Source organism: Scardinius erythrophthalmus (genome assembly GCF_964197995.2).
Source record: "Scardinius erythrophthalmus genome assembly, chromosome: 2".
Classification (NCBI taxonomy): Eukaryota; Metazoa; Chordata; class Actinopteri; order Cypriniformes; family Leuciscidae; genus Scardinius; species Scardinius erythrophthalmus.
This window is the reverse complement of record NC_138222.1, coordinates 11528260-11551124: the sequence shown is the minus strand read 5'-3', so window position 1 is coordinate 11551124 and position 22865 is coordinate 11528260. Positions and strand designations below refer to the sequence as shown.

The 22865-nt window shown below is 37.3% G+C and overlaps 1 protein-coding gene across 4 annotated transcripts in view; it reads right to left on the bottom strand.

Moving 5' to 3' along the window:
- The window catches only part of hectd4 (HECT domain E3 ubiquitin protein ligase 4), a 97693-nt gene extending 78873 nt beyond the window's left edge, over positions 1–18820 (bottom strand). For all 4 annotated transcript variants that reach the window (XM_081391719.1, XM_081391720.1, XM_081391721.1 and 1 more), the window contains exons 1-7: positions 18412–18820; positions 11546–12144; positions 6815–6904; positions 5822–5949; positions 3943–4051; positions 2618–2756; positions 854–1024 (exon numbers count right to left, since the gene is read on the bottom strand). In XM_081391719.1, the coding sequence (XP_081247845.1) occupies positions 854–1024; positions 2618–2756; positions 3943–4051; positions 5822–5949; positions 6815–6904; positions 11546–12144; positions 18412–18558 (1383 nt within the window). In that variant the 5' untranslated portion in view covers positions 18559–18820. The remainder of the gene's footprint in view (positions 1–853; positions 1025–2617; positions 2757–3942; positions 4052–5821; positions 5950–6814; positions 6905–11545; positions 12145–18411) is intronic.
- Positions 18821–22865: the final 4045 nt, after the last annotated feature.

Below are 22865 nucleotides of genomic sequence, written 5' to 3'. Positions count from 1 at the left end.
ATTGGTTATAAGGGGAGTTCTCACAAGAGCGCAGCTTTGTGTATGTGTACCTCGCGTTGTAATCGACAGCTTCATAATGGTCATAATGGCAGCGATCTTTGCTTGCTTTCTGTGTATAAAATATATTTTTCATGCTGCACATTGCAAAGTGTCTGTATTGACACTCATATTTAAATGCATGATTGAATCCAATTGACAGTGATAACCATAGGAATGGACGGAACAAAACAATCTGATACTGTATGTCAAATGATCTCAGAGTATAAATGCAAAATAATAGACCTACCACTTTTTCTGTGTAATGTGTTATTTTGCGGTTCAATTTATTACTAACTTTTCAGTCACACTTTAAGGTCCAATTCTCACTATTAACTAACTAATAACTCAGACTTTTGCCTCAATAAACTCCTAATTACTGCTTGTTAATAGTTAGTAAGGTAGTTGTTAAGGTATGGGGTAGGATTAAATAATGTAGAATAAGCCATTAATAAGTGCTTTATAAGTACTAATAAAAAGCCAATCTCCTAATAATATGCATGCTAATAAGCAACTAGTTAATAGTGAGAATTGGACCCTAAACTAAAGTGTTACCAACTTTTCAAACAAGTCACTTAATTTCAAATATAAAATAGTTCTAAGCACTTTGTTTTATGATCCGTCCAGACAGTGATTATTTTTATTTCATTAATAAATAGGATATGTTAATATTATAAAATGTTTCTTTGCATTTACTTTGGATTTAATGTCAGTACTTGGCTCGCAGTTCATATGGGAAGGGTACTTTGTACTGTGTGTGAATGGCCGTGTTTGCCCGCCACCACCGAAAAATCCTGACACATTCTTAGGTTAATACCGTTAGCTGGAAGACATCCATGAAGACAGAGTGGCCTTTTTGTGTTTTCTCATTGATGCTGACAGGTGACCAAACCCAGTAGAGGTAAGTACCATCAGAACACAGCCGCAGGGTGGTCAGGCAGCTGCCCACTGGGAAATGATGATGGGGCATTGCTACTACTTGAGAAACCTTCAATAGAGAAAGGAGAATTAGAAGCATCCACAAATAAAGCATTTGAAAGGGTGAAGTTAAAATACAAGAACTTATCATAGATTTATAATAATAATAATAATAATAATAATAATACATTTTATTTAAAAGCGCCTTATCAGGACACCCAAGGACACTGTACAAAGCAGATAAAAACATTAAAACAGTAAACAATAAAATTGGCAAGACAACATTGAAGTAATATGGGTCAGGTGGAATATGACTGTCTGAACAAAAGAGTTTTGAGTTTGGATTTGAAGAGGTGAAATGAGTCCATGGTACGAAGGTCTGGAGGGAGGGAATTCCAAAGATGGATTTAATTGTGAAGGATGATCATTTATTAAAAATATTACACATTTGATATGATTCAATAAGGGAACCAGAACATGTCATATATATATAATATAATTACATATATATAATAAGATTTTCTTCTTCTTTACTAAGATGCCAATGACATTTTTTGGGGATAATTGACAACTAAATGTTACAAAACGAGATACACATAGGGGATGTGAGCCAAATTTCCACCATTTGGAACTCCAAAACTGCCTGTCCAAGTCATAACAAGCCTCCAAACAAAAGGCAAAATAATTTTAATTCGTCAAAATGTTTTGTTGATATATACACCAATGAAATTGTCAGGCATAACCTATAATAACGAACTGACGTATGTTGTGAAAGTCCAAAATTAACAAACTTACAGCATTTTTTTTTTTTTTGCCAAAATGATGAAAAATCAAGGAGTCAAATTCCAAAATTCATATTGCATCAGTAATATGACAATCATGTCCACAGCTGATACAACTCTTTCATTTTACAACATACTTAGAAATTAGACGTCTACTAACAATTCTGATTAGAAATATCAGAATACACTCAAAGCACTGATACTTGGTAACACTTGTAACCAGGGCCTAAAATTAACATTTGCCAAGTGCCAAATGCGAACAAAAATCGGTGTTGGCGAGTGTATGAAATGGTGTCAGTCGCCAGTTGGCCAGTATCAATTTGTTTAATTGAAACACTGCAATGTTGTGACAACGTGAACGTGAACAAATGTGAACAACGCTCTGTACAGTTGACGAGTCAGTGCTTTTGCTACTGTCTGCATTTTTAATGTTAACTAGACAACAAAGGACAAAGAAAAAACATCACTGCTCTTGAACTTTAAAAAAAGGATATGAAGACTATGCAGTGTTATTTATTTGATTAGACTTGCTTTTAATTTGATTGTTTGTTCATATTTTATAACTGACTGTTTACTTGTCTTTAAAAATGTAGGCTATTCAATTTATATTAGTTAAGCTAGTAGTTTTAGCTGTAGTATCAAATTGAAATAGAGGAATGTGAATTTTCACTGGTACCTAACATTTTGATGCCATAGCTGCCTGATTTTTGTGTCATGGCTAGTAAAAATATATATTTTTGGCTGGTAAATTTCAGCCATTGGCAGGTCTTTGAAAAATAATTGTTTGAACAAAAATAGTTTTAGGCCCTGCGTGTAACACTTGCGATGTAAATTTGAAAGTGCACTGTGAAGGATGATCATTTGCGATGGAGAGTTCATACCTGCAGTGTGAAGGGGTCGATGACCTGGCACAGCTGATGAGGTTTTGTGTCAAAAGAGGCAGGACGGTGGAGCAAAAAGCCACTACTGTGCGCCACCCACCCTGCTTCCATTTCCTCATTCCGACAATAAACAAAACCCCTGTGAGGAAGACCAAAAAAAAGTTTTAGCTTTTAAAGTCTTGAATGTAACTCTACATCCTTGCTTCAATTAGTAAACACGGAGCCATGAATATGCAAATTAGCCCCACCTCCACTCAATCACACCAGCTCAGGGGTCTCATTTATAAAACTGTGTGTAGGATCCTTACTAAAAGTGTATGTGCGCCCGAAAGCCAAAAATGACTTATAAAACAATGCGTATGCAAGAACCTGCGCAGAAATCCCTTTATAAATCCCAGTCAGCGGAAGATTGTGCCTACATTGCATCCACAACAAATATTTCTATTTATTAGAATATAATTTTTTTTTTTACTTCTCGGTAATGGTTTCATGTAATTTAAGTGCTTAACTCCATTAATGAGAATGACATATTTAATCTAAATGTGTATATCAGATGTAAAACATAGTTTAAATCATTCTTTTATTTATTTAAACTGTTATTGTGAACATGCACTGTATTTCAGTCTTAAGTATAAATCAGCCTTAAGTCTAGCGTGACTGCGGCTTTAGACACTATTAAGTTTTGCATTTCTAGTCATTTCAATTATCTTCTAATTACTTAACTTATACTACTTATATTATATCAAATTAAACAAGATAATATGTTGTTTCAGATGATACACAACTTGCCATTCATCATGAATTAATCTGATCACAAATCAAATTATAATTCAGATAGATTAGAATAGTTTTTGTCCTCTAAATCCTAATAAACTATATCTTTACATAGAAACTAACAACCTCCACTGTGACTTCAGAAGGACGGTGTTCATGTATGATAGTGATTTTAACCCTGCAAATAAAAGAAGTGGTTAAACTGGTGTTAGAATTACAAACATCCCCAGTTTTCGTTATTATGTTAAAAATTCTTAATGCAAAATGGGATTTCTTTTTTTTACATTTTGGTTGAAGTGTCCAAGACGTTTCTTCATGAGACTGCAAGTAGTTGACATTTATGAGAGGAATGAAACAAAGTCCAATGACACAGCAACATTTCACAGGGTTCAAAAGTCCAACAAATATAGTTGCTCACAGAGCAGAAATGAGAAAGACAGCAGGACAAAGCAAGAGCTGTAGAAAGAGCACAATAGTAGCCTGGAGGTTACTGGTACAAACAGAAAAGCAGGGTAGGAGGTTAAGTGGTAGTTATGTAGTTTTAGAGTTACCTCAGCGTCCCATGCTGCCCTGAACCCAGCTTGCTTAAGCCCTTTCCAAAAGAGTTTGTTGTGTAGAGATAGAAACCATCTGTGGCAAGGCTGCGTCCCAGGTCTGTGTCTGAGAGAAAAAGATGTTTTAGGGCCTGATGAAATTCGTTTAAATTTTTCACTAAATTCTGTGTTTTCCATTTAAAAATTTACGGATTCCATTTTAATGGATTGATCGAATTTTAATAATTAAAAAGGATGTCTAATCAGTTGAATACATAAACCTTTAACAATTTAATAATTTTCAAATGCCCTATGAAAAAAGGTGGTAATGAAATCAATATAACTTTTAAAATGTTATCAAAATGTAATTTAAACATTTCCTTAAGTTTTTGGTCAAAGTGCAGCACAAATTGAGATTTACTTTTGAAAGTAAAATGTAGAAAAAAACATTGTGTGATATTCTTTAAAAAAATTATGTTTTAATAAACTGTATTTTTATTATTATTATTATTATTATTATTGATTAGAGAAGCACATTCTACTCTATATTTTTGCCGTTTTTTTTTTTAAGTTAAACAACGGGTTGTAGTGAAGACTATAGAGCAGGGATGGGCAACTTCGGTCCTGGAGGGCCACTGTCCTACAGAGTTTAGCTTCAACCCTAATCAAACACACCTGAACAAGCTAATCAAGGTCCTCAGGATTACTAGAAAATTACAGGCAGGTGATTTTTTCAGGGTTGGAGCTAAACTCTGTAGGACAGTGGCCCTCCAGGACCGAAGTTGCCCATCCCTGCTATTAGTATCTGTGTTTATCTGACGATAGTTCTCAAATGGAATAGTAAAATGCTGAAGTGACTCTCAGAGCAGCTCTGGAGATGAAGATCATGTGTTCATGTCCTCATATAGTGAGACAGCAGACGCTGAAGACACCATGAGAGTCACACGGGCTTGATTCTGTGTAGTAGGCCAAACTGGGACAAGCGGACTTCAGATTTCAATAGCAGTCTTTAATTTTCACAGACACTAATGTCGCTATTTGATTAAGGGTGCTTTCACACTGGCAATTTAGTTTGAAATGTGGCACAGTTCTCATGAAATTTACATTTTTTCACAAAGCAACACGGACAACATAGCGAGTGTAATCAGGGCAGCAAATGGATGGCAATCAGCAGTCTCCTCTTTTTACAAAGAATCCATTTGCAAGCAGCAGAAATCCACCTTTATACGACACACACACAGTAAACCCAAGTGTTGTGTACTCTGCTGCGCACAATAGCACCAAATTAATAAAAAAAACAATATATCGACCGCACACTGTTTTCTATCATGCGGCGCGCCCGTTTGTGATGTAAGATGCGCAAATGCACCTGGGTTCGAGAGAATCAAGTTAAGTGTGAAACCAGACCAACGCTTCGGGGAGCGCCGGGAACAATCACGCTCAGACCTCAGCAAATGTGCCGGTGTAAAAGCATCCGAAGTATACAACTCTACTTTTGATTTATTCATGAAAAAAATTGCCAAATTCCGAGACGTTCCGCATTATACAGTAAATTCAATTTTTATCAATGGATTTCTGTGATTCCATCTGCATTTTAAACACCATGGAAATCATAGGGCACTAGTGTATGAAGAGGCAAAAGACAGCAACGCTGAGTTGCAAAAGAGCAGGGATTAGTGTGTTATACTGATACAGCATGTTGAAACATTTTGAAACTGGAAAAAAAAAAGAAATCTCTTAAATGCTGTGTTTTGTGTCAGTTGTTCTGAGTGTTGAGGTTGACAGACCTATAAAAAAATATTTGATTAATTCCCAAGCAGAATTGTATGCTTTCAACTTTGTTACAACAATCTTTCTTTATGCATGTAGAAACATTTGCCAGCCGTCATAGACACACCTTTACTCTCTGGACCAGTGATGCTGCTCTCTGGAGTGGGCAGCATGTCCTCGAAGCCCCACGACACACTGTGTTTCCCCCCTAGCAAACAGGAGGGTGAGCCTGGACCTCCCTCAAGAAGCAGCAGTCTGCAATTGAGCGAATTAAATTGAACATCTTAAAGTTTCAAACTCTTTTAATCCTATACGGGTTACATTTGTGAAGAGTATAAGAGAGTTGTTCTAATATGCTGAATTGGTGCATTAATTGGTGAATAATAAATTAAATGAAATTTGATAGTAGGGATGCACAATATATCGCCACCAGAGCGGTATTAGCCGATATATGTTCATTTTAATGTTATCATTATAGGCCTAATAAGAAAATTTGGCCGATATATTAAAGCCAATAAATAATGGATTATTTCCTTCAACTGAGACACTTCAGATGCACGCTGTTTGCCATGAGGGTTTTGAATCGCTTGAAATATGATTGGAATCACTTCAAAAAAGGATAATACAGTTAACATGCAATGTAAGTCTGTCATAAAGGCTACATAAAATTATAATGAGAACATTATAATTGTGTGCTTGGGACGTGGCTTTTAACGGTGAGACGTTTGTTTTCATAAACAGGATCTCAAAATGTATATACAAATTTTTATTTAGATTTATCGGCCAATATTTCGGTCATCGGCTTTCAAATATAAAGAATAATCGGTAATCAGTATCAGCCAAAATGTTCATATCGGTGCGTCCCTATTTGATAGTTAACAGAAGTAGTTTAACACTGTATCAGGGCTTGAATTTCGGCGTGGGATTGCGGGTATTGCGCATGATTTTAATCTCGTGCAGGAAATTCCCGCAAACATTTATTCACTTTAGCATGTAGGTTGTATGAGTAAATTAATCCACACAGATTATAAGATCAAATCAGTCATTTAAAAAAAAAAGTAATTTTTTTAGCACAGGCCCTGTGTATGTCTTCAAATATTAATTGTATGACACATCTCACCTATAGAGAACATCAGCCACAGGAAGTTGACCCAAGTCTGTCTGTTTCTGCAGCAGGTGGACAGTATGAATGAACGTTTTGAGGGAGCCCCTGCAAGCAGACAAAATAGAAATCGCTTTGAGTTTCCTTTGTTATTTTTCATTTTTTTGACTGACATAGAGATGTATGTACTGATGAAATCAAGAGATACTCTCCCCTAGACATATCAGATGAAAAGTGGTCGAAGGAGATGCATTAAGACACTTTAGTACGAATTGTAAAGAGCAATGTGTCTCAGCTTACAACTCGTGACTGATTCGGAGACAGGGCAAGAAATACATTGAGAGAACCATACTTAGCAATTGGGGCAATTGTGCAGAGACAAAAAAAAAAATGAACTAACGTAAATCACCGTAATGTGCCCAGTTGATTATTCACAGTACATAAAGACAATTGTTTAGTATTACAAGTGTTCAGAAATATTCCAAAGTTTCAATATGCAAATGATGCATGTGCATATTTCCAGAACAGAAATCTGAACACTGAATAAAGCCAGGTTCAAAATCCTAGTTTAATTTTGTTCACATACTAGAGTTTAATGTTTTTACAGAGGACATTTTGGATATCTCTTTTTATCACTCCATAAATCAGAAAACATCATATAGGCCTACTATGGAGCTTATAATATGACAAAATGATTTGAATTTGAATTGTGTAAATTTGAATTATTGACAAGTGTAATCTAACAAAATTGAATTTTATGTGGAATTTTAAGTAGTTCTGAATTTGATTTCTATAAATGAATATTGAACATTTGAAATTTAACGAATTTAAATGTTTTTATGGCTGAATTTTATAGACGTATTTTCAAACAGCTATTTTTTTGTTCTGAATTCTTAGACTGCAAATAGACAGTTTTAAAAAATACAGATTCAAGTTTTCAAGATGAAGAGGAAATTCAAATTCAGTTTTCTAAAATTCAAACCACGGAAAATTCAGATCGTACAGAAAGATCTCAGAAAAGTCAAACGGAGCATTTTGGCTGCACTGCAGTAGTTTTCTGGCGCAAACGTGGTGGTGGTTCAAGAGAATCCATGTATCATTCGTTCAGTCGTTTTTTGATTTAATTTTAAGAGTAGAAAATAAGAAAACAGCTTGAGTATTAGCCTAGATTTCTAATATTCTAATAATAGTCCTCCGCTGCTGCAGTTGCACGGAGCTTTCGAAATTTAACGCGTTTATTGCAACTAGGCTACATTTCATTTTCTCATCAAACAACTAGACTAACGAATGGCTCGACACAAGAGCCTAGACAGGGCTTTCTTCTGTGTAGACCAGCAGTTCTTAAGTGCCAGGAGGTCCGTGAAATAATTTGCTATAACCTACCATAGCCTATTTTCCGGCTTGTAAAGTCACGTTTTTTATCATGAAACACGCTGTGATTTATTCCAAAGTGACTCAGGCATAGGCTATATAATGCATTTAACATCAAATAATCTAAATGATGACTTTTAAAAGTAGGCGCGCCAAGAAGGCTATTTGTTGTATTTTGGTTAGGCTAATTTTTGGTGTGCGCCAGAAAAATCTTCAAGGAGACCGAGACACGCTAAAGCAGTGCATCATGTTGTTTTATGTATTTTTCATGACAAGACATGACATTGAATGTACACAAATAAAAATATACATTTTACTGTTTCGAATGATGTCATATTATCTGTATGACTAAATGATGGAGTATTAAGTTATTTCCCCCGCTGATGAACAAATCCAAGTGTCATGGCGCCGGCGCAACGCACGCTCACACAACATAGTATCAGTTCTGGCATTGCTAACTTGACATCGCAGCCTGTTCATTATCAAAATAAAACACAGTCAACCAAACATATAAAAAGTTATTCTGCTTCATTTAATTGGTCTGTTGTATAATATAAAGGGCAAGGCTTTGCCGCACAGTCCAACTTGTTATTCCAAACATTTCCCTTGCTGTGAAGATGCTGATTTTGCCTATAGGCTATGTATATTGGGCCTCGACTGAAGTATGAAGCCTTCTTTATATTAATAGTTAGCATCCAAATGTTACATTGCAAATATGAAAACTTTGGACCAAATGAGAGATGCGCGAACTCAACGTCGGTACAGTTTCAGTTTCGATTAAAATAATTTTTTTTAGGCTTGATGTTTAGAATAGGCTAAATGTTGTTTGTAATAAAGGGCACAATAGGCTATTTTTATAGGCTAGGCTACTCTGTATATATTATTTTATTATACATGGCTACTTATTTTTCATTCTTCTTGTTTTCTGCATTCATTTAAGGATTTGTCATACAGTAAGTAAGAGAAAGTAAAATACACATAGCCTACATGTTAATAGTGTTTATAATGTTAATGTTGTATTTTATACCGGTCTTTTACACTATTGCTGAATAGGCTAATAATAAAATATGTTTTTTACGATGATGTGACTTGTGCGTTTCTCTCTCAACATGATCCGGTGTGTCTTACACTCAGGTGAATGCGACTTATTTTCTAGCAAATACGGTCAGTTAAAAAAAGTTGCTGTATTATTACAAAATGCATAGAGTGGAGAGGAGACCATTTGGGCAAAAAAAACATTGTCTTTATTACCCCCACTCACATTAATTTTGGGCTTAATCACAGTTATTATTAGGGGGTCCTTGGAAATTTATTTTGGTGAAGACAAATTCTCTTATGGCTAACTCATGTAAGAGAAATATAGGCTAGGCTATATGTGTTTATTTCATAAATATGAATGTACCTCTCCCGGACACTAGCCATTAGCCTACTTCTTTGGCCTATTTTGTTTAGCTGGCCAATTCTCAAAATCTGTGTGGAAAAGCTGCGGGACGCACTGGACAGCGCGGAGAGAACGCACAATGGCTTTGCTTTGGAAGTTTTTTTTTTTTTTTTATTATTATTATTTTTTGGGAGTTTAGTTAGCAGAGAAAATAACACACACAGTCTTGCTTGACATCAATTGATGCTCAATATTAATGAAATAAATAAATGTAAATGTCAGAGAATGCACAAAGTGCATCCTTTTGAAAAATAAATTATAAAAAATTAATAAAAATAAAACACAAGGCCTACATCATAAAACTCAGAAGATTATGTATTTTAATATCTCTGATAGTCAGTCTGAATGAAAGTTCATGCGTGAACGTTAGGCCTATTATATACCCAAGTCAATGCATTATTCTTTCCTTTTTGTTTTAGTGTTTAAAATATTTAATTTACTACTAATTATATTGATTTATATCTTAATTTCTTTTTTTTTTTACTTACTGGGCCACCATACAGGCTATGACAGCCATCATTTAGCCTACCCTGCCATACCCAGCTGATGCAAAGCGTTGGTGAATTTATATCTACACAGAAGAAAGCCCTGTCTAGGCTCTTCCCCTGTACGGGTTGTGTCGAGCCATTGGCTAGTCTGGTTGTTTGATGAGAAAAAGATTAAATGTAGCCTATACATTTTTACTACGTAGTTGCAATAAACGCATTAAGAATCCATGCAACTGCAGCAGTGGAGGACTATTATTAGAATATTAGAAATCTAGGCTAATACTCAAGCTGTTTTCTCATTTTTCTACTCTTAATATTAAATCAAAAAACGACTGAACGAATGATACACGGATTCTCTTGAACCACCACCACTTTGCGCCAGAAAACTACTGCAGTGCAGCCAAAATGCTCCGTTCGACTTTTCTGAGATCCTCTACTCTTCCCTTTGGGTGATCTGTGACCTACTTTCTGTACGATCTGAATTTTCTGCGTTTTGAAATTTAGAAAACTGAATTTGAAGTTCCGAATTTCGTCCTCATCTTGAAAACTTGAATCTGTATTTTTTTTAAAATGGATATTTGCAGTCTAAGAATTCAGAACAAAAAAATAGCTGTTTGAAAATACATGTCTATAAAATTCAGCCATAAAAACATTTCAATTCGTTACATTTCAAATGTTCAATAATCGTTTAAAGAACTATTTAAAATTCCTCACAATTTTCAATTTTGTTAGATTACACTTGTCAATAATTCAAATTTACACAATTCAAATTAAAATCATTTTGTCATATTATAAGCTCCATAATCAACAGCCAGAAAAAAAGAGTCACCATGTCACCAACAAACCCCTCTGATAAAACCTTTAGAACATAGGAATAAAACTGCAATGTTTGTTGTATAACTGAAATCTACAGACACAAATAGGAGTGTAATAAACACTTAGAAAAATAGACCAAAAAGTGCATGAAAAAAAAAACAACAACATTGATTTTGCCTATAGTGTCTTTCCTTAGCTTTAAAAGGATGGTTCGACCAAAAATTAAAATTTTGTCATCATTTGCTTACCTCATGTCGTTCCAAACATGTATGATTTTTTTGTTATGTGGAACATAAAAAGAAGATCATTTAAATGATACTTAAATTGTAACCAAACAGTTGTGGGGCACCATTGACTTCCATCCTATGGAAGTCTATGGTCCCCCTCAACTGTTTGGTTACCGACATTCTTCAAAATATCTTCTTGAGTTCAGCAGAGGAAAGAAATTCATTCAGGTTTAGAACGACATGAGGGTGAGTAACTGATGACAGAATTTTCATATTTGGGTGAACTAAGCCTTTAATCCACTCCATCTTTTGACCTGACTTCCAGCAAAGACTCTTCGTCAATTACATTTACCTTATCAAACAACAATAAAGGCTAAAAAAGGAATAACCATTGTGCTGCGCTCACCTTGCACACGATAGAGCCACTAGTGCAGCAGCTGCGTTCTGTCTCTGCTGTTGGGTAAGTAGTAGCCTCGCCTGTGCCAGACCTTCTGGCTCATTCCTCTCCTCCAGCCAGGAGCAAAGCAACCTCTCCAGTCCATTTAGGCAGTCCGCAGGCTCCTTGCCTAGGCTTAGCGGCTGGCAGTCACGCAGACACGCGAGTAAGACTTCGGCGGTGACACCACAGAGTGCAGGGTCGTGCCGTGTTTGTGACTGCAGCAGCGGAAAGACCAACAGGAGGCCGACCCGTGAGGTAAACGGTGCCTGATCAGAGCCGGTGGGCATCGGAGGGTGGTGAGGATGGTGGTGATGTTGAGATTGCAAGAAGCCCTGTCGCTTAAGCAGGGCCAGCGCCTCCTCGTCGGCCCCTCCGCCGGTCCCCGGGATGACTCCTTCATGCTCCTGCTGCTCCTCCAGGGCCAGCTGTCGCTGTGCTCCCCACAGACCGCGCAGTGCATTGAGACGGTACTCCAAAAGTCTTGCGTAAGCGTTGCTCTGGTTTCCACAGACTGCTCGCAGGCGCTCGGCCAGCTCCACTGGGTTCTTGGTCTCAAACGTCAAGATCTGCAAGAACAAAGAATTTGATACTAGTTGTTGAAGCTTATTTTGGCCAAAGATAGTTACTTGCCTCACTGCTGTCTAATTGGACCCCAGGTACACAATGGAACCCAAATAGGCTACTGTATCTAACTTTTTGTGATTTTTTGTGTGAAAAACTTAAAGGGTTAGTCCACCCAAAATTCTGTCATCACTTACTCACCCAAGTTGATGGGCGAGTAAGATGGGCAAATGAAAATTCATTTGTTCCAAACCTGCAAGAATTTCTTTATTCTGCTGAACACAAAAGAAGATATTTTGAAGAATATGGTTAACCAAACAGTTGATGAGCCCCATTGACTTCCATAGTATGTGGGAGGGGAAAATATTATGGAATAAATGGGGCCCATCAACTGTTTGGTTAACCATATTCTTCAAAATATCTTCTTTTGTGTTCAGCAAAATAAAGAAATTCATGCAGGTTTGGAACAAATTGAGGGTGAGTAAATGATGACAGAATTTTCATTTTTGGGTGAACTATCTCTTTAAGCCCATTTAAAATCTATATTCTGAAGCATCTGCCCATTTTTAGGTTGTGGATAGCCTTCCATGGCATACTGAAAATCTTTCTGGCAACTATATATAATTATTCAATATAAATGCATAATAAATCCAGATATTACACTATAAATCCTAAAGTAAATTTGCTCAGTGTGTTTGACAGGTATAAGTAGTAAAATGTGACGCTTAGTGGTTCCATCATTTAGTAAAGACACTGGCTTAAGTTTCAAGAACTTTTAGTACACAAAATGTTCTTCATTTCAAGATGGACATCACTGAAAGTAATGAGTCAGATGTTTATGCTGTTACTGGATAAACACCTGACTCATTACTTTCAGTAATGTGCACCACAAAACTGAGCTGCATAATTAATAGTAATCACGATTTATGCTTCTCCTAATTTATTAAAGGGGATGTGTAATACTATTTCATGCATTCTGACTTATTTACACTGTTAAAGAGTTGTATTCTTATGCTAAACATGGCCAGAATTAGTTGGACGTATGATGGAGTATTTCTGTGCCAAATACACTCCTTCAGGATTCGTATAAGTTTCTGAAAGTTTTTTCCGAGTATGGCCCTGTATGACGTCATAAAGGGCAGAATTACTTGTATGGGCACTTCTCCTGGAGGAGTGTGTGCACACATCAACCAGAGCGAGAGCAAGAGCAACGACAATCAACGTGTAACACAAGTTCGGGTTACGGAGGCCGTCGGCAGCCCTGTCATTTTGTCTTTAGACCACGAGATCAATGTCACCAAAGTGTGTTTTTGGTTGTGAGGGAAAGATAACCTTGTTCAGCTTCCCAAAGAACCCACCGTTAGGAGAACTGGATGCAGTTAGTTTTTCTGGGGCAGCAAACGTCATTTCAGTGACAAATGTTTTATAAACAAGGCCCAGTTCGACGCTGGATTTGCAGATCATTTGTAACTGAAAGATGGAGCGGCCCCAGCGATAAAATATCCCGGTCATGAGTCGGAATTGCAGGCGGTAAAAACATCAAATGTCTGTGTTTTGTTGGCAATCAGCGTGTAAGTGCATATAAATGTAAACAACACGAATATAGGGTGAATCAAAAGTTATCCAGGGATAATGCGATGATGTATGGTGCGTGACTCTTTAGCTCCGCCCACAGCACGCCTCCAGGAGCTCGGCTGTTTTCAAAAAGAATCCGTACAGCATCTTTTAAAAATCTGATAAAACTAAAGACTCTTCGGAGATATGAAGGATGCAATACCACTCTATAGGTACTCAAGATCAACATGAGATTGGCAGAAACTGTGTGTGTTATGTGCCCTTTAAAAATAATTCATTCATTGTGAAGACATTTTTCAGTAACACGTTTTCTTTGTGTGTGTTCTGACACCTTGAAAAAGTTAATGCTGCATATAGGGAAATTGCACATTATATCACCCATTAGAATCTTGTAATTTGCATTGTTTTCATTCATCAAACTTCAAACTCATCAATGCCACTTTTGTCCGTAAGCTGATTAGATTCGCTATTGCTACCTGTGTGCTGTCCGACCTGTAGAATTTCACTCGTAGAATCAACAAATAGACAGACATTTTGAAAATGTTTGAAACTGGCATACAGCAAGCTAGATGTGATCAAAATAAAGGCTTACAACAGACTGTAAGTGCACAATGGCAATTGTATGGCAAACACTGAAACAGCAAGATGGCAACAAACAAGAGGCAAAAACAAGCAGATGGATCTAAAAGGAATAGAAATGGGGTTCTGGAGATGTTTCTCAGATGGGCACGGCCTGTATTTTGTAGTCTTGCTATTCAGTGCCACAAAAAGCAAACAAACACAAAAATTAAGCTGGGTAAAAAACAAGAAAAATTCCCCTTCTAAATTACAAATGTTGATACATAAGTTGCCGAGTTGTAATGGTGGAAGGGCATTTGACCCATTGCAGAAACACTGATCTATATAATGTAATATAGGCCTAATATATCATCTATAAATAGTGAGCAGAAAGACACAGTTTGTTTCACAGTTTGTTTCACATTTTCACAACCATAAATAAGTTAAAAATGTTGTACATTTTTCGTTATTTTGAATTCAGATGTGGGTTTATTGGTTTATATCACTCAATTAAAAGCACAACAATTAAATTACGCTGTCTGTTACATGGGGACTACTGAACAGCAAACTACAAGTTTTATAATTTTAAAGTGCAAAGTATTGAATTGTGAAAATCAATAAACCTCTACTTTAATTTACAACAGTATAAGGGCCAGTTCACACAGAATGCTTTTTGCTGTTAAAAAACGTAATGACGCAGGTTAGCCGAACGAAAAAAACGGTTATTAACGGTTGAACGGTATGAGCGTTTTTTAAAGGTTGAACGTCTTTTCACTTGAGCGCCGCATTTTTAGAGATGCTGCAAAGGATGCAAGACACAATGGTCAAACATACCCGACTAAAGCACATTTACAAAAGTAGCGCAGTGGAATGAAAAAAACGTGTTCTGTGAACAACCCCTAAGTGTGTTGCATTAGGTAATCAAAAGGACAACTTGAAAACTTGGGCCAAATACAGCAAATACGTTATTAGTAGACAAGTTGTCAAGTGCAATGACCGCAAGTGTGGTATTGGGACAGTAGGTGCATACCCTGACAGTAGGTGCATCCCAGTTTGCCTTCTATTCTACGTTGGTGCTACCCGCCATAAAATCAAAGACAGACAGACATGGAAGAGATACATGACGTCCCTTCGTAACATTAAGGTTGAACCACTGTAGTTACATAGACTATTTTAACTAGGGATGCACAAAATATCCATTACCGGCCACCATATCGGTATCGGACGATATATTTTCATTTTTAATGTTATCGTTATCAGACCGATAAGAAAATTTGACCGATATATTAAAGCAGATAAATGGATTATTTCCTTCAGTTGAGACACTTCAGATGTGCGAAAACGAAAATAGGGAATCGATTTTAACGGCCTTCTCTCGGAGCGCGACCAGCTCGTCACGATACGCCCGCAGCGAACGCGCGTCACCCCCAATTTCCACCAACTGCGGAACGGCTGTGGATCCGCTCCGGAGCGGCGGCGGAGTCAATAGGTTTCCATTAAAGTCAATGTGTGTATTTTCACTGACTGCGGAACGCCTGTGTTCCGGCAATCCGCAGCCCTCCGGAGCAGATACGCAGAGCTTCTATTTTTGCTGGATGCCGGAGAGCTCCGCAGCAATTCAGCACTTAAATCGCGCGATCATTCGTGAATTCGCGAGATCTCGTGGGTCCTTGTGACTTCAGCTGTCAGTCATGGCCGCAGCCGTTCCGCAACAAATCCGGACCTAGTGGGTATTGAAGGACGGCGGAGCACGGAGCCGACACGCAGTGGAGCCGATCTGCAGCTGTTCCGCAGTTGGTGGAAATGCGGGGTTACACAGCAACTGCAGGCTCTGACAAACACGCATAACAGTAAATAGTACTTCTGCATAATGTGTCTTTTTTTACAACAAAACTGTGAATTCTGCCGGTATGCAGACAGCATACTCATGCATACAGATACAGATTCGGGCTACGGTCTACAATTGCCTACGTAGGTGACATTTGTTTGACATTTCTAATCGTAAACACAGCCATGTTGAAGCCTGCAGTAATGATTTCATTGCTGTTATGGCAGTCCACTCTGCTTATTGTTTTTCGAGAATGTTGCACTCCTTTTTGTCATTGTGCATGAAGCTTCACGCCAATAAATCATCAGGAAAATTTGCTGACTTGTGCGCGTCTCAAGCGCGGCGCGCCCTCTAATGCCTGTTAGTTGTCCGTGGATTTCCCCATATTTGGCGTTTAAAATGGAAACGTCTTTAGACATGGAAAATCGATTTTACAATCGATTCAATGAACACTTATGTCTCAAAAATCGAACAGGATTTTTTCACAAAAGTGACAGCCCTATTATCGACCAACATATTGGTTATCGGCTTTCAAATATAATGAATTATTGGTATCGGCCAAAATTTTCATATTGGTGCATCCCTAATTTTAACGATGTTTTTACTACCTTTCTGGGCCTTGAAAGTGGTAATAACATTGCAGTCTATGGGGGGTCAGAAAGCTCTCGAATTTCATCAAACATGTCTTAATTTGTGCTCCGAAGATGAACGAAGGTCTTACGGGTTTGGAACAACAAGTAATTAATGACACAAAATTCATTTTTGAGTGAACTAACCCTTTAAAGACCAGTCGTAAAACGGCCATAATGTCAAAATTCTGTAACTCATTTTTACAACCATTTTCTCTGAGTTGAGAAAAAATGTGTAAAAATGTATAAATAAATAATAAAATTAAGATAAAAAAATAATTTCATTACAATAAAAAGGTTAATAAATTAAGCTTGTAAATAAATGAATAAACAATACATGTAACAGTACAGTACATTACAGAAAAAAGTAATAATGTAACTTTACGAATTATATTTTAAACATATTTTTACCATTTTAATTTTTCAAAGTATAAATTGGGTCTTTTTCCGGTAAACTGTATAGCTGCCTTTTAAATTATTACTATGGGTTCCTTACATGAGGATGATCATATTTGGGGGTCTGAGGCATCTAAAAGATTTAAAACCCCTGAGGTAACTTACAGTGCATAGTGTAGGCTAAGTGCAGAGTGCAGGCTAAGTGCAGAGTGCAAGTGCATAGTGTACAGTGCGTCATTTGAGACACTACTAGTGACTCAAATTACAATTGCACCTCCGATATATGATATATAGGCTATATATGATACACAAAATATGATACAGAAGCTGAGGTTTCCTTTATTATAATAATCTTTGCCCACACAAATCCACAATAAATAGCAAACCATTCTGGCATCCTTCGTTTCAGCCTACTATTTGGGACACACTAATTCTAATCTCGGATACTACTTAGGGTGGATAGTATGCGAATTGCAAACAACGCCTTTTAGCCATGACTATACGACAATAATCGCAATTTAACACGGCTATTCGTATTTTTAAGTTATTACTTTAATAAATTACTTATGGATGAAATGACATTGGTTAGGACAACATTTGTGTTAGGCTACTATAATATACCAGTGAGCAACATTACATGTTTGGGGGAAACCCCTATCGTAGAGGTAGCCTAGATGTTACTATTATAACTATAGGTTGTATTTAACAAGTATTTTTGACGTCCTGTGTTAGAATTGTAACCGATTGTAACATGAATCCTACGGACAGGTCAATAGCTCCCTGCCACACGCCAGTGAGAGATTCAACTCCTCCCACTAGCCTGTCGAAGCTATGCTAACGCGTCAAACATCAGAGACAAGCAAGAACTGTGTAACTGTCATTATATACGGCACAGAAATGTGCAATAACAACCTCAAGGCAGGGTTAATAAGCTTCATTAGCATCAACGTAAATCGTTTGGCCGCTAACATCTATGTTTAGCAATAATATATGATACTTCACTCATAACGGGCTTGACAACAGCCCGCGCATGTTTACACGAACTAACATCAACAGAATGACACGATAAATAATTTAGCACGTGTTAAAACAATTACGTGCTCCATTTACTTGAAGAAATACAACAACAACCTCTTATTATTAGCATGCTGCTACCTGACAAGCCTGTTTTGGCCGAACATTACCCAACCGAGTTAGTTAACTTTAGTGTTAAGCTAATCAAGTTCACATCTAATGATATAGCGTTAGAGGCTCCTCTGAATGAAACAAATATGATAAATGCACACCTCCTGCTCGGATTCCCCTTGTTCAGACACTCCGATTTCACTGGGCAGCTCTGCCAGGTCCGTGACCCGAATTAGTCCATCGTGAAGGAAAATAGTCTCTTCCTTCACTGACAGCCACTGGGAAGAATCCACAGCACCTGATCCCATCTCTTTCTCCTCCGAGGCAAAATGCAAAGTGGTCAAACATCAAATTGAACGTACGACGGGATCAGATTGAGCTTGAGCCGGCGACAGATATCCTGCATCATCACTGAGCGCGCGGCGCGATCACGGTGTACGACGCCCATGCGAGGCCTCGCTTGAACGCTGCAGATCGATTCGCCAGCTCAATAGGCTCCAGTGTTATCGGAAAGGTGGGCGTGACACAGGCACAAATTTCGCTGGGTTTCCAAACTTGAGACAATTGCGCAGTTCCTGAATTGATATTCGCGTTTAACTAACTCGAGACTGAGCGCTGACTCTAAAGGAATTAACGGTGCTTCAGTCGCATTTATAAACCTTCTCCAGCTGTCAGTCAGACACCACACTAAACCAGTTCGGTTTGAGTAGCCTATAAGATACACATTGGATTTCATGAAGTGCCGTCAATTATGTTTGATTCATTTCATATTATTTTTATAATGTTTGGATGGGTTCTCCACTCTTTTAAAGTCACCATGGAATCAAAATGACCGCATTCTTTTTTTATGGAATATTGTGTAACATGGAATTGTATAGAATTATTATTTTTTTTTTATAGAGGCTCTTATTGTTTTTTAAGGCGACCTTTATTTTAGAACGTATTTTAGAATAATAAGAACTATATTTCCTTGGCGACGCGTCATGCAGCCACATGACAGGTATATGTTTTTCCTTTTTTATTCAAAATATACACAAACTTGTAAAAAAAAAAATATATATATATATATATATATATATATATATATATATATATATATATATATATATATATATATGTGTGTGTGTGTGTGTGTAGTGTGTGTGTAGTGTATAGCTCAGTGAAAACGTTGGCCTTGACCAGACCCCACCCCTAAACCCTACCCTCACTGTGATTGGGCAAATCAGGTAACATGGTCGAAATATATGCAGCCACATGACAGGTATGTTTTTCCTTTTTTTATTCAAAATATACACAAACTTGTAAAAAAAAAAATATATATATATATATATATATGTGTGTGTGTGTGTGTGTGTGTGTGTGTGTGTATGTATGTGTGTATATATATATAGTGTATAGCTCAGTGAAAATGTTGGCCTTCACCAGACCCCACCCCTAAACCCTACCCTCACTGTGATTGGGCAAATCAGGTAACATGGTCGAAAACGCCCCTCTGTTCATGGCCTCGCCCACTGAACTGCTATAACTGTCCTGCCAGGAGCATACATGGAAATGGGGGCTTTCCCTTTAATTGTTGTGATGTCACAAGCCAACTTAATTTCCCCTCCTCTTTCCTTTTGCATTGTAACTGAATGTTCTTTTGACTTCCTGATAATCCTATTTAATCTTTATTGTAATTATTGCTTTTATATCTACAGTATATTTTCACTCCAATTTATGTGTGTAAAGTTATTTTACTTAACCTGTGTGATTATTTTTTGTCATTTTATCCTTAGATTTCTGCCTAATTATGTGGAAATGAGAGCACATGGTGGCAAGTGTAATTTATTTAATAGAAAACATTAAGGGCAATTCACTGCTGCTTATTTGTATTTTATATCAGTTTTCTGTTTAATATTTTCTTGTTTAATGTGATTTTCCATTACTTAATTTGTTTCATGTTCCTTTTTTCTCATTTTCTGCATGGAAGAGAAGAAAACAAGGGTGATTCACTCTAAAGAGGCTTCTTATTTGTGTTTTGTGTCAGGGAAAAAAAGATCCAGCGAAACCGCGATCCGCGTGCGGGCTTGGCAAAAGTGCGCATTGAGGGCGCATATCGACCGCAAAGGGGGGCGCTTGCAAGCACCCTTCTGAGGCCTAAAATGACAAATGGGACACCCTACGGTCTCACAGACTTAACACGTGCACACGGCAGTCATTGTAAGTCCACAAGACCAAAAGTGCATGAAGTGTGCCATTTGGGACAGGGCCGAAAAAAAGCTACACAACGCAAGTGTTTTACAACTGGTGTCGCTGGCGTACATCACGCACACATCACGCTTGGCGTCGCAAGCCACCGTTTACAATTGGAGTATTTATTATCAATTATTTATCCATGCACATAATTATTTTTTGCATACAGTGCGCATTAAGCCCAGAGTATAGCCTCTACTACATCGATTTTTTGCATACACTAGGTATGTGCGTGAAGTCCTTCTTCGAATTTTACAAATACACTAGGCATGTATACAGAGTTGTACAACAAATAATACTTTATATTTTTTACATGCACAAAAGAGTATGCATAGAGTGCACATGATACCAAGATAATTAACAGTTTAGCATGGCCTGCTGATAGATGCTATGAACCATAGATATAAGTAGAATCCACATTCGATGGCTCCAGACATGTCGGTGCGCCCGCCATCTTGGAACAGTCAGTGTGTTGTCACTCACAGTAAGAATTAATAATGCCACAACATTGCGCAGATTCTGGTTGTGAAACCGCCTAGATTTCAATTCCCGAAGAAATGGTATAACCTTTCACAAGTAAGTGTGTGTTGGTTTGTGTTTATATAACTCAATATTACGGTTTAACTATGGTACATTTTAATGTTGTGTTGCCTTTGCTGATGCCTTTGTCTAGGTGAATTGTTTTAGTTTACCAAAATCACCTGATGAAGTCTATTACAGATATAGATATTCATACATATGTCTAACTACGGTTGCAGATGCTCAGTCAACATGCTATTATATGTTCACGGACCGGCTTTGACCGTTCCAAAATGGTGTACAACTTATGTATAGCGGCCCATGGAAACAGCCACTAATGAGGCATCTATGTATATATATACCTATGGTTGTAACTACACCATGGCTGCAAAGTGCATCTTTCTTAAAGGTGCAGTAAGCAGTTTCTTAGAAACACTGTTGATGTTTGAAATCAGTTGACACAAACAAACATTACAAAATAATTAAACAGAGTTCACTATTAGTCGCGAGCAGCACATCAGTTCCAGACAAACAGTGACACTCAAAACTGTCTTATTACTGTAGCTAACATGTTGGTTCTGTGAAACACAGCAAAACCAATGTTACTCAAGTATGGAGCAGAAATAACACAACCTCAGCATCCATTATTTGGCTTTCCCCATTAGGTCTCAAATCCCTGATTAGATTGTATATAAAAAAATAAAAATAAATAAAAAACTGTTTACAGAAAGCTCTGTCTTTGAGAGGTAGAATATTCCTCACCTATAGACCTTTTTCTAATGAAAGCGAGGCTGTGAGGGATAAACATACACACTGTAAAAAATGATTTTTTGGTGAAGTAAATACTACTGAAAAAAAACAATGTAATTTACATGAAAAAGTTAGTTCAGGCAAGAATTAAAAAAACTAAGTAAATTCCATATCAGTACTTAATTCAAGCGAGTAGAAATGAAAGCATTAATATCAACTCAATAAAATTAAGTAAAAATTACTCAACTTTTCTGATACTGGGGTTCCCATCATGCACTGGACCTTGAATAATTAATGAGGTTAATTTTTCACTGTTTTCCAGCTGTATTTACACTGTTTTATCATTGCTTTTGTTGTCAGGATTAGTAACTTGCCATTTTGTGACATTTCGAGTAAATTTTCTGCTCAAAATGACACATTCAAACACAAAAATGATCCATCAAATGTTACCATCATTGTGTATTGTCTACCAAGTATTCAGGTCTTTGCATTCATTTGAGGCTCAACATCTGACGTAATGTAGTATAAACTATTTAGATAATCTAAGTAAAGCACTTACTATAAATGACTGGTATTATTCAATATTATTGTTTGAGTGAAATGTAATGCAAAGTAGCCTGGGAAAACCCAGACTACTTCCGGCGAATTTTAATTCTCTCTTCAGGATAGTCTGGAGAAGAGCCCATTCATACTCATCACTGTGCCGCTGAAATCGCGGCACCAATCAGAAACGTTTGGGGAGGGATTTACATGCAACGCATTCTCATCCTAGGGCGTCATAATACTGACGCTTTTGAAATTTCTTTAATATCCGACGCAAAGGGCACCCTTTAGCGTCAACATGTGATGCCGGTTGCCGCCGTGAAACATCACTCGTTTGAATCAATAATAGACAGTATATAAACGAATCAATTATCGCGTCTGTTTTGAGCGATTTAAACTTACCGTTTTCGTTAAAACCGGAGCAAAGAACAACACTCGAAGCATACGCCATTCCCTTCATCGATCTGATTGGTTTTAAGACTATACAACTGCGCCCAGATGAATTTGAGCAACGCCGGTTGGTGACGCCCCTTTGAAAATGATTTGTATACATAGCTTCCCCAGACCCTAT